Here is a 13838-nt window from a genome sequence, read left to right on the forward strand (position 1 = left end):
ATAGTGGACAACGTTCCTGGTCAGGTGGAAGCTCAGCAGGATTATTCCATGGTTGACGTCTTAATGCATATTTGGATTGTACTGCCTCTATTCTAGATTTCCAATTAACCATATTAACAATTGTGCTTATTCTGTGTCTCGAATGATTCGAGAATAGTTGAATTCGAAACGTCTCACGTGAGACGACCGTGTAATTTAAACGGGAAGTATCGACAATTGTTACTTCATTCGGAACGCCTCACCTCATTCAAATATATGAGCTGATATGACTATAACAGTAGCACTGATAAGTTATTAATTACATTTTAATAATTGCAGGTATCTGCCTACGCATCAATGGATTCGCTACCAGTTTCTGGGATGCCAAAGTCAAAACCGATGCACCACAGGGAAACAAAGTTCGCAAAACGGCCTTCAAAGGCCGTGAAGACTATTTCAGTACCATCAATTACTTTGTGGGTTCCGACGTAGGGAACCCACTGGAGGTAATGGCCGGCACCTATACCTATCCGTTTACGTGCCAAATCCCTACGAATGCACCCGCCTCGATGGAAAGCAGTTACGGTCACATTAGGTACCAGGTGACGCTGTCGTTCGAGCGACCATGGAAATACGACATCGTGTATCAACAAGACATTGTCGTACGAGGAAATTCGGATTTGAATCAAAACGCTGAAGCACTTTCCAAACCTACCAAAGCGGAGGCAATGACTTCGTTCTATTTCGGACTCACAGAACCGCTCATTGTTACTGCCACCACTCCACGATCCGGTTACGTACCAGGAGACATCATAGAGGTCACCATTCATGTCAACAACCAGAGTAGCGTAGACGTAAAATTTATAGCTGTCAAGCTTCAGCGAGTTGATACCTTCATCAGCCAGGTACCCCGCGTTGAGCGACGGCAGGAATTTTCTGTTATGGAGGAACGTATCACGGGAAGGGTTTCAAAACGGCAGGACGCTAAGATCGAGGAGAACATTCTGATTGGACCTGGAATCCCTACTGATGACGTACACTGTCGGGTCATCCAGATTAAGTACGAATTAGACATTGTGGTACATCCTGTTCGATCGCGCAAGAAGCTTTCACTGAAGATACCCATCGTTCTCGGTACAACTGCTATGACCAACCACGACGTACTGAAAAATCGAGTCGTGGCTAAACAACAGGAAGCATTGATGAGGGTCGCCCCGTCGGCGCCGGTAGCCTCAGAGATCAACGATGAAAACGTTGAACCCCCATCGTACCTAGATCTTCAAGCAGCACTAGCCAGCATTTCACGGTCCTACTCGATTACGTCGGATGAAACCGTGGCGGAGGCTTCTGGATCCAATCGGGCGAGGTCGTATGCACCCAGGGAGTTTTAACTATCAATAAATAATTTGGGCTAAGTTTGTGTCTGTCAGTGATGAAACATATGTAATCTAAAATCATTAATTAGAAATATTTATGGATATCTGAAAAATGTGTGTATGTAGATTTAAACAAAATAAAATAACAAAAAATAAATTAAAAAGCTCTTAATCATTTACTATTTGCCTATATCAAATTTCTTTTAGGTCCTTTTTCGTGAAAGCAACGATCATTTTCCTACAGCAGGTAGCCGAAAAAATGTAATTTTGAAGGTTATTGCGTTTCTTTACAAATCTTCAAAATGGCAATTGTAAAGTTAGTTTCAGATTTAATTAGTTTTCTTTTGAAATTTGTGATACCGTCAACTGGGGGGAAGATGATCATTGAGGTGAAGATGATCATTTGATGTATCAGTCAAAAGTGCCAATTTTTTTTATGAAACGGTAGTCAACAATATTCTCCGTTCAAGTAATGTTACCGCTAGGTAGAAATCCGAGTTTTTCGATTATAATCATGAAAATGTATTTTGTGGAAGAAAGAGAGAGATAGTCATAAATGACACTATTTTCGTTTCAAATATTGACTTCGAAGACTTCTTTACGTAGTAAATTCAACATTCATACAAATAACCTAGTGTATTTTGACTACTAGGTCATAATGATTTTAGTAGAGCTGTCTTGATCAACTTCACCCCAAACCAGATTACTCAAAAAATGTGTGATAATTTAATTTATTTTAATAAATGTGAACGCATTTCAGAAAACTAAAGTTGTTGATTATTGCAACGTATAGCAGTACATGTTTTGAAAATATATGTTTCGATTTAAAATGTAAACACACATTGTTATTGCATGTTTTGTCTTAAAAATGATCATCTTCCCCCCAGTTGACGGTACATAGTTTTAGCGGGGCACTTCTTAGCCTAGCGGTAAGATGCGCGGTAAGACCATGAAGAGGGTGGCTGGGTTCGATTCCCGGTGCCGGTATAGGTAATTTTCGGTTGGAAATTATCTCGACTTCCCTGGGCATAAAAGTTTCATCGTGTTAGCCTCATGATATACGAATGCAGAAATGGTAACTTGGCTTGAAAACCTCGTAGTTAATAACTGTGTAAGTGCTTAATGAACTCTAAGCTGCGAGGCGCCAATGTCACAGTAGGGGATGTAATGCCAATGAAGAAGAAAAAGAAGTTTAACAAACTGATATTTCCAGCCTCAGTTCATGAACCGGTGCCGGAGTAAGGATCCCTTCAGAAAATACCTATCGTTAAACAGCTGATAATCAGATATATCGACGGTTTCGTGCAAAATACAGGCACAAATGAAAAATGTAATTTTTCGGAAATGACGTTTGAAAATTTTCATTTAATAAAAAAAACTATTATTTTTGTGATTATTCCGAATTTCATGGATGTTTCCGCATGTGTTGATACAAATTGATTTACTTTGTATGTTTCATCAAAAAGTTAAAAAAAAATAATAAAAAATTTAAAATTAATACAAATTTTTCGAAAAATTTCAAAAGTAGAATAACTAATCTGAGTTGTACAATTTTACATACTAACTTAAACATTGTTGAACAAAAATATTGACAAATTTCGCCCCAACTCGACCGGTTGGCACCACCCAGTCAACACAAAATCGTATATCATGCATCTTAAGATGCTAAAGTGGAGGCGATATACGTACATATTGCATGGGGTAGTACCTATTTGGCCTCCACTTTAGCATCTTATGTGACATCCTATACGATCTTGTGTTGACTGGGCACCATCTCAGAATCGAATGAAACTTGGTGGGCATTAAGATATGAAATTTCTAAGCCACTCTGGATACTTAGTTTTTCAAAAATCAACATTTGATGAGGGCCTAATTTTTTCTCATTGATTTTAAAAAAATCGATGTACCTCTAAAATAACGAGACCTACAAAAAAGTGTTGTATGGCGGACTGTCGTAAAATTCCCTGAAGTTTTTTGGAAAAATATCCAAAAAATAAAAAAACCGATTTCAACAATGAAAAAAAAAATAGTTTTAAAAATTAAAATCGATATTACAAAAAAAACCTCATCTCAGAAATCTATGAAATTTTTTCTGCAGATAGGTATTTCAATTATCTAACTTTTCTGGGAATAATGTTCCTGTGACATATTTAAGGAAAAAAACAAAAACTTTTATTATGTCCATATTGAGTGAAAATTTATCAGCGTGTTTTATGCATACAGCGCCAAATATTGGTTCAGCAGCCTATCATCAACCAACGACACATTTTGGACGTATAAAAATTTGTTTAGGAAGCAATTTAGCATAATCTAACAATAATGTGGACCAACATTTGAAAAGGGCGTATTTCTTATATCAATGTTACACACAAATGACCAGATTTACAAAATTGTGATGTTTGATGGACTATTGTGAATTTGTTTGAATGTTAAATCTGAAACATAAAAGAGCGTTTCGTTCACCGAGAAAATAAATCAAGTGAAGATAAAAATAGCTCGTTTTTTCATTCGATTGAGTGCTCCACCAATAGCTTCGCAAGGGCCTTTTCCGTGCGATGTTGCAAAAAAGTGCCATTCTGCTTCTAAGCCATGTTTTGAATTGAAATTACACAGACTTGCAAAGTTCTTTTTATTTTCATAATGTGCTGCAGCTCCACCAGACACAAAAGTAATTTTTGTAAAATCGATCGACTGTTTCAAAAGGTCAATTAATTTTGAAATGAATAAGTGAACAGCTTTTGTGCCATGGGTCATTACTTCTGATTAATAAAGCTAACGTTTTCTAATTTACCGTTTCTTTTAAAGTAAACTTCAAATGGATGTATTGTTGTCTGGGAATTATTCCAACCCTGAGCAACATTTTGGATAATGAATGAATAATTTTCAGAGAAATCCAACAGTACAAGTATTTCACTTTGACCTAAAGTACTCTTTTTGTTTTTCAAAAAAGTGTATTGCTGTTTGCAATTTCAACAAATACAAATTCATCAACAGGCTTTATAACGGTTTCTAAAGTACACCGATCAGTGGTTAGCCTTTGCTGAAAAACAACAACTTCTATTCCACTATTACAATTAAATATCACTTCAGTTTCATTTCGGCAACATTGCCCGTTTTCAAAGCAATTATTTGTTTTTTTTTTTTGTAAACTCAATTGTTTTAAAGTTACTTCGATACAAAAAGTCAAAGAAAATATAAACCTTTTTCAAATGTTAGTCCACAATTTTATTAAATTATGCTAAATAGCTTCCTAAACAAATTTTTATACGTTCAAAATGTGTCGTTGGTTGATGATAGGCTGCTGAACCAATATTTGGCGCTGTAGGCATAAAACACGCTGATAAACATGGGAAAAGTTTTTGTTAGAAAATCTTTTTTTCCTTAAATATGTCACAGAAACATTATTCCCAGAAAAGTTAGATAATTGAAATACCTATCTGCAGAAAAAATTTCATCGATTTCTGAGATGAGGTTTTTTTTGTAATATCGATTTTAATTTTTAAAACTATTTTTTTTTCAGTGTAGAAATCGGTTTTTTATTTTTTGGATATTTTTCTAGAAAACTCCAAGTAATTTCACGACACTCTGCCAAACAATACTTTTTTGTAGCACTTGTCATTTTAGAGTTACCTACATCGATTTTCATGAGTCAATGAAAAAAATTAGGCCCCTTATCAAATGTTACTCTTGACAATTTTTGAAAAACTAAGTATGCAGAGTGGCTTAGAAATACCATATCTTTATGCTCACCAAGTTCATTCGATTCTGAGATGGTGCTGCCCCATAGCAGGGTTGGCGCGAAATTCGTCTATTATACTGTTCAAAGCGCTTCATTCTTTACCTTTTTCGATGAATTTCATTTTTAATGTGACTAAATTATGTCATAAGACCCATCCCATTTAATTCCACCACTTGTTTGTAACTTTACAGATACGTATTTCGACCTCAACGGCAAGGCCGTCTAATAAGTTTTTTATCACTATTTCAGGTTATTTAATTTAGTAACACTTAATGAACGTCTATATTAATCTCGTCGTTTATGTGATATCTGGCAGATTTTTTTTTTCCTGTTCGGGTGTGCCACTGCGACCAATTATTAGATCTATTGTGGCGTTACCCGTATCCTTAGTGTTTAAGTGCATGTCGAATTACTCCAGTGTTATTGAGAAGCAATGCAGTATCGGTTTCGATACAGTTGTTGTTTTGTTTTCTCAAGACCACCATGACAAAATCTCGCTATTTAGACCCTTCATAGAGAGCAATCCCATTGAAGGCGCGCCCCTTATCAATAGGAAATCAATCCTTTCTTGGGTCAGACCGCATCGTGCTTTCGTGCTGTGCGGTTCTTTCTCTCTTTGCGGAAGGAAGTTTTTAATACTACCCGAAGCTATTTTAATTTCAACGGTGCTCCTTAGCGCTATTTGTACCAACTGATCCCGTTACGATCTTTGCAAGGACCCGTGCCTTCGTTTTACGTTGGACCCGTTTGCGGAAGTAAAATTCCGACAAGCGGTGGTAATCCTGCAGGGACACCGTTCTGGGAAAAAACCTCTTAGAAGGTCACGTCTCCACGCTCAGCAATGAGCATTAATAAAACAAGAGGAAGGAGTCTCTGAATTCTCCGCTTCCTTCCAAGGAACAAGGTTTCAAGACCGTCCTGCCAAAGCGCGGAAAAAATAGAAGGAAGCTGGAGAATTCAGATATTCCTTCTAACTCTAATATCGGAAATAATTCTTCTCCAATCGAACTGAGCAATCAGTTCGATTTGATTAATGATGAAATTGAGCAAATCGAATATACCTCTAGCCCAGGTGATTCGATTCATGCGAAAAAGCAAAGGATTCCGCCAATTGTGGTATCTGTTGCCGAGTTTTCTGGCTTCCGGAATGAGATTTTGAGTAACCTTCAGGGGATCAAGGTTTCATTTTAGATTGCTAGGAAGGGTGACTGCCGAGTTTTGTCGGGATCCTTTGACGATCGCAAACGTCTTCTTCAGTATTTAACTGAGAAGCGCCATAAATTCTTCACATACGACGACAAAACTGAGCGATTGTTCAAAGTCGTCTTGAAAGTTCTCCCTAGTGATGACAAATCACTGGATGAGATTAAAATTGAAATTTCTCAATTACTTGGATTTTCACCAGTCCAAGTAATTAAGATGAAAAAGAAATCCCACTCTGGTACTTCCCAGAGGAGCATTTCTCAAGAATTTTATTTAGTTCATTTTAATAAAAGTGAACTAAATAATATGAAAAGATTGGAAAAGGCCTGTATTATGTCTCATGTCCGTGTTACATGGGAACATTTCCGCAGGCCTGGGGGAAATTTCCAAAACCCCACCCAGTGCCGTAAGTGCCAAAAGTGGAGTCATGGAACCAAACATTGTCACATGGATGCTAGATGCATGATTTGTGGTGGAACCTCTCACGCCAAGGACGCATGTCCTGTGAGAGAAGATTCCAATAAATTTAAGTGCGCAAATTGTGGGGACAATCATAAATTCAATTTCTGGGAATGCCCTTCACGCAAAAAGTTTTGAATTCCCGTGCAAAATTGATGACGGGAAATTCCAATCGGATCCCAGATTCGACGGGTGGAAATTTTTCAAACGCTCAAATTTCGAAACCGGTTACTGGTCGAGCAATTCATACCCACCACAATTCACAAACAAATTTTGCCGCTCGTCAACGGGTAGCAAGCACTTCAGTAAATTCCAATTTTTCCAATGTACCTACGTATGCAAACATCGCTGCTGGTAGACAAAATTTCTCTTCTCAAAATGAGGTTTATACCCATGTCCCAACGGAAAATAATGGTCATGTTGCCGATTCAGGTAGCATGACTGCTTCCGATTTTGATTTTTAACTGAACAATTGCATCACATGATTGATGCAATGTTCAAAGCAAATACCGTACCAGAAGCTGTTCAGGTTGGTATAAAGTAAACACAAAAAAGTTATCGGACTCCGTTTTATTGGATCTAAATAATTGTGTGAAAGTTCTAAATTGGAATGCCCACTCTCTAAAGGGTAAGGAAGATGAATTATTCAACTTCCTTTCAGTTCATAATGTGCATATTGCCATTATAACTGAAACGTATTTAAAACCAGGACTCTCCATTAAAAGAGATCCAAACTATTTTATCTACAGAAATGATCGTCTTGACAGCGCCTGTGGTGGGGTCGCCATTGTCATTAATAGACGTATCAAACATAAATTATTTTCTTCGTTTGAAACCAAAGTTTTTGGTCAATTTTCCTTCATTGCAGCCTATTTGCCTTTTCAATGCAATGGGCAGCAAAATAATTTGTTGAAAGCTGATCTTCAAATTCTAACTCGCACCAAATCAAAATTCTTCGTAATTGGTGACTTCAATGCCAAACACCGTTCATGGAATAATGCTCAAAGCAATTCCAACGGCAAAATTTTATTTGAAGATTGTTCTGCGGGATATTATACTATTCAATATCCCAATGGCCCTACTTGTTTTTCTTCCAGTCGAAATCCTTCTACAATTGATTTAGTTTTAACGGATTCAAGTCAGCTGTGTGGCCAATTGGTAACTCATGCTGACTTTGACTCTGATCACCTTCCTGTGACATTTGAAATCTCACAAGAAGCCATTTATAATCCAATCAGCTCTACTTTTAATTATCATAGAGCTGATTGGGATTCTCTCAAAACATATATCGATAGGAATTTTGATGTTGATATTCCTCTCGATACCAAAAGTGATATTGACAATGCGCTCGTATCTTTGACAAATTTAATTGTCGAAGCCAGAGGCATTGCAATTCCTAAATGTGAAATTAAATTCAACTCCATTATTATTGACGACGATCTTCAGCTACTGATCCGTCTTAAAAATGTGAGGCGAAGGCAATACCAAAGAACTCGCGATCCCGCGTTGAAAGTTATTTGGCGAGATTTGCAAAATGAAATTAAAAAACCCAGAATAATCCACCTAGCGGTGATGGTGCCTTTCTCGCGCAAAAAGGTAATAAATGTAGCCTTTACGCTTACACCTCGATGATGTACAAGAAAGGCAAAACAGCTACACCGTCTAATGTTATGATAGAAAATTTACACTAGTAGACGACAGATGGCGCTGCCAAAAGTTTCTCGAATTTCCTATGTTCGAATTTTGACTTTCGGACAATTTCATAGTACTATGAAACTGAACGAAGAGCATACTTACGCCTAAATGCGCGCAACACGAGCATTTTTATAGTACGATGAAGCTCGTAATGGGAGCAAGCCATGGATAAACATTAAAATATTCATAGATGCAAGGCATTTTCATAACACATTATTGTTCTATGTGATTATGTCTCATCACTATTTTAATATTATCTATTTTTTGCAATTCGCAATTATTATGAAATTCAATAGTGATCAACAGCGTTTTAGTCTCTGTCGGATGCAACTTGTTGCAAGAAAATCGGTTAAGAGTTTCTATGTGAAAATTTGGCTAATGTTTTTTATGGCATTTTGTGCACACACACACACACACACACACACACACACACACACACACACACACACACACACACACACACACACACACACACACACACACACACACACGGACAGACAGACATTTGTTCAGCTCATCGAGCTGAGTCGAATGGTATATAACACTATGGGTCTCCGGGACTTCTATCAAAAGTTCGAATTTGGAGTGAAATGATAGCCTTTCGGTACAACTTAGTTGTACGAGAAAGGCAAAAACCTCAAAAGCCAATTCCAGCGCTTAAAGAGGGAAATAAAATTTTATTAACAAATGGCGAAAAGGCTTAAAAACTTGCTCAGCAGTTCGAGAGTGCCCATAATTTTAGTCTAGGTCTCACTAGTCCAATTGAGGATCAGGTTACACGAAGCTTCGAAGACATTCTCAACCAAGATAATGTTTTTGACCCTTCGTTGGGAACTAATTTGGATGAAGTGAGATCTATTACTAAAAATTTAAAAATATGAAACCCCAGGTGATGATGGTATTTTCTACATACTTATCAAAAAACTTCCTGAGAGCTCTTTATCCTTTTTGGTTAATATATTTAACAAATGTTTTCAATTGGCATACTTCCCAGATAAATGGAAAAACGCCAAAGTTGTTCCTATTTTGAAGCCGGACAAAAATCCATATGAGGCTTCTAGTTATCGCCCAATCAGTTTGCTTTCTTCAATAAGCAAACTGTTTGAAAAGATTATTTTAAATAGAATGATGGTTTATATTAATGACAATTCTATTTTTGCTGATGAGCAATTTGGTTTTCGCCATGGGCATTCAACCACCCATCAATTATTAAGAGTTACGAACTTAATTCGGCTCAACAAATCTGAAGGATATTCGACTGGAGTTGCTCTTCTTGATATAGAGAAAGCATTTGACAGTGTTTGGCATGAAGGTTTGATTGTAAAATTGATGAATTTTAATTTTCCTCTGTACATTATTAAACTGATCCAAAATTATTTATCAGATCGCTCACTGCAGGTAAACTATCAGAATTCTAAATCTGATAGATTACCTGTAAGAGCTGGTGTTCCCCAAGGCAGCATACTGGGGCCCATTTTGTATAACATTTTTACTTCTGACTTTCCTGATTTACCTCCAGGGTGTCAAAAATCTTTGTTTGCAGATGACACAGGTCTCTCAGCCAAAGGGCGTAGCCTTCGTGTCATTTGTAGTAGATTGCAAAAAAGTTTGGATATTTTCTCCACTTACTTGCAAAAATGGAAAATTTCCCCGAATGCTTCCAAAACTCAGCTTATAATTTTCCCACATAAGCCGAGAGCTTCTTATTTGAAACCTTCTAGCAGACATATTGTTACTATGAATGGGGTTCCAATTAATTGGTCTAGCGAAGCTAAATATTTAGGACTTCTGCTAGATCAAAAATTAACTTTTAAAAATCACATCGAAGGCCTTCAAGCCAAATGTAACAAATATATTAAGTGTCTATATCCACTTATAAACAGAAAATCAAAACTTTGTCTTAAGAACAAACTTTTGATTTACAAACAAATTTTTAGACCTGCCATGTTGTATGCTGTGCCAATATGGACTAGTTGCTGCAATACCAGAAAGAAGGCACTCCAGAGGATTCAAAATAAAATTTTGAAAATGATTCTGAAGTTGCCTCCGTGGTATAGTACCAATGAACTTCATAGAATTTCTAATATTGAGTCATTGCAACAAATGTCCAACAAAATTATTTCCAATTTTAGACTTCTATTGCAACGATTAACTCCTTGTACCCTTAGTATAAAATAGGTTAAGATTAGTTTAAGTTGAAAACATTGTAATTCCTACATGGTTCAATTCAACCAGAGGAAAAATTCTAACTGCCAGAGGCAATTGAAATGTGTTAATAATAACTAAAAATATATCATAGCAAATAAGGATGATAGTGTTAAGAGCCAGTTCGCGAGAAGCGCGACCCCCTTTCCAAGGGAGGTTGCAGCGATGTTCTCCGATTTGGATGAAATTTTCAGGGTTTGTTCATATATGTAAGAGAAGGCATTTTGCAAATTTTCAGATTTTTTCATTGAGGGGAAGTGGGGTAAAACGGCCCTTCAAAAATTATTGTTCAAAAATCGCCAAAACCAAAAAATGCAATAACTTTGGCAATGAGTGACCGATTTTGTTTAAATTTTGCACGTTTTTTCTACTCAATTAGTACTTTATACCAAGTGGTTAATAGGGTTATAAAGTTGTTTACTTTAGGAGAAAATTGACTTTTTCGATAAAAAATGGTCGTTTTTCCAAAGGGAATATTTTTTACCAACAGATCTAGGGTAAAAAACTAAACCCGTAAGGCAATTAAGGAACTAAAGAGCTTTCATCTCATATATAATTCAGAAGCGCCAACTCAAGAATTTCTTAGAAAATCGCAATTTTCTGCAACACTGTTTATTCTGAAGAAAGTTCGCACAAATTTCGACCCTACTTATGTTGATGTTTTCCGATCTGGTGAAAACTGTCAAAACTTTTTTGTCTCAGTTGAAATTAAAAATCAGAATTTTCTATTAGGGGAGTGTAGGGTAAAATAGTTCTTTAAAAATAAATGTCAAAAAATATATAATTTTTTATGTGATACATAAGTTTAAAAAAACTGTTTCTTCTTCCTTTCAATTCATCTATATTTTTCGTCTAGAGTTGCGATTCTCACAAACTGGCTTGCAAACAATAAGTGCAATATGCAGAAATTCATAATTTGATTGATTATTTTTAAGTCGGCGCACTGAAATAAGTTTCAATAAGTTTGATGTATATTCTGCTTGAGCTCACATATAAAAATTTATGAATTTTTAACATTTTATTTTTACAAGGCTATTTTACCCAATCTACCGGAATTGCTCATTTGTCGTTAAGAATAATTGTTTTTTTTTCGCATAGCTGTAAAAGCAAGATCAGTACCGGTGCCCACAGTAATTGTAGCTGATTCAAAAAAAATATCAACAAGCACTTCCGCCGAATCCGTTCATTTTTGTTTCAGTTTGCGAAAGACGTACTAATGTTTAAGGCACTTATTTTGGTCCTATTTTACTTCTGTTGAAAATTCTTCTGCAAAGAGTTTGCTATCTAATATAGATCAGTGAAGGATATACGTATCTACTGAGAAAGAAGAAACAGTTTTTTAAACTTATGTATTTTCTGCTAGAACTCACATAAAAAAATATGTATTTTTTGACATTTATTTTTAAAGGACTATTTTACCCTACACTCCCCTAATGAAAAATTCTGATTTTTAATTTCAACTTAGACAAAAAAGTTTGGACAGTTTCCCCAGATCCGAAAAGATCAACTTAAGTAGGGTCAAAATTTGTGCGAACTTTCTTTTGAATAAACAGTGTTGCAGAAAATTGCGATTTTCATAGAAATTCTTGAGTTGGCGCTTCTACATTATATATGAGATGAAAGCTCTTTAGTTCCTTAATTGCCTTACGGGTTTAGTTTTTTATCCTAGATCTGTTGGTGAAAAATATTCCCTTTGGAAAAACGACCATTTTTTATCGAAAAAGTCAATTTTCTACTAAAGTAAACAACTTTATAACCCTATTAACCACTTGGTATAAAGTACTAATTGAGTAGCAAAAACGTACAAAATTTAAACAAAATCGGTAACTCATTGCCAAAGTTATTGCATTTTTTTGGTTTTGGCGATTTTTGAACAATAATATTTGAAGGGCCGTTTTACCCCACTTCCCCTCAATGAAAAAATCTGAAAATTTGCTAAATGTCTTCTCTTACATATATGAACAAACCCTGAAAATTTCATCCAAATCGGAGAATATCGATACAAGAGGGGGTCGCGCTTCTCGCGAACTGGCTCTTAAGAAAACACGGTACACCTAGTCTAAGAGATGAATGCATGTATTAGATAATTAGCAAATAAAATTAGTTAAAAAAAAAATCCTTTCTTTTGTCCTAAGACGAGTTTATACCATCCCATTGAATTCCACCACTTAATTGTATCTTGACAGATACGTATTTCGACCTCAACAATAAGGCCGTCTTCAGTGTCTCGTACTTGACTCGACTGAGTCTGAGACGACTGAGTCGAGTCAAGTACGAGACACTGAAGACGGCCTTACTGTTGAGGTCGAAATACGTATCTGTCAAGATACAATTAAGTGGTGGAATTCAATGGGATGGTATAAACTCGTCTTAGGACAAGTGAAGACATTCCACTAAAAAGCTCAAAATAATTTTCTTATCAATCCTTTCTTGGGAAAACAGAACAGTAATACTGTTTTTAGCCATGCATCGGAGCCCTAGCCACATCCTTGTCTTGCTTCTAGAATATCACCAGTAAAACTCTTAAAACCCGGGATTTAGCTCTGTCTACAAGACCACTTCAAGCAAAAGAATTTGTTCAGTAACAAGAACTTCCGTGTGTTCCTCTCACTACCATTGTTCACCAGTTCAAGAAGAGTTAGTACGTATTTAAACCCCAAACTCGATTTTTCCAGCAGTCAGTTCAGCCTAGGGCCGGGTACCGAGGATTTTTAACTAATTGCTTGAAAAGCTGTTCCCGCTGCATATAGTTTAACCTCAAACAAGAAGAATTCGAGTCTCAACTGTCTGCAAGGTAACATTAATTATGTTTTATTCCTGAGACTGCTGTTGGTAGGTGGAACGTGAGTACGACAGCTGCCCAAGCCACGACGACAAAATCATCATGGGAGATTTGAACGCTCAGGTTGGCCAAAAGAAGGAGTTTGAGCCTACTATTGGGAAGTTCAGCGCCCACCGGCTGACGAACGAAAACGGCCTACGACTAATTGATTTCGCCGCCTACAAGAACATAGCCATTTGCAGCACCTACTTCCAACACAGCCTTCCGTATCGGTACACCTGGAGATCACCACTGCAGACAGACTCACAAATTGACTACGTTCTGATTGATGGACGCACTTCTGCGGCATTATCGACGTCAGGACATATCGTGGCGCTAACATCGACTCTGACCACTATCT

At 36.6% G+C, this 13838-nt stretch overlaps 2 protein-coding genes across 2 annotated transcripts in view; one reads left to right on the top strand and one right to left on the bottom strand.

Moving 5' to 3' along the window:
* The window catches only part of LOC134222525 (arrestin domain-containing protein 17-like), a 54866-nt gene extending 53349 nt beyond the window's left edge, over window positions 1–1517 (top strand). The window contains exon 3 of the mRNA XM_062701676.1: window positions 319–1517. Coding sequence (XP_062557660.1) covers window positions 319–1370 — 1052 coding nt within the window. The 3' untranslated portion in view covers window positions 1371–1517. The remainder of the gene's footprint in view (window positions 1–318) is intronic.
* Window positions 1–13838, bottom strand: part of LOC134222516 (TATA-binding protein-associated factor 172) — a 277075-nt gene that overhangs the window by 124562 nt on the left and 138675 nt on the right. The gene's annotated exons all lie outside the window — the stretch shown is intronic.

Source organism: Armigeres subalbatus, chromosome 3 (assembly GCF_024139115.2).
Source record: "Armigeres subalbatus isolate Guangzhou_Male chromosome 3, GZ_Asu_2, whole genome shotgun sequence".
NCBI lineage: Eukaryota > Metazoa > Arthropoda > Insecta > Diptera > Culicidae > Armigeres > Armigeres subalbatus.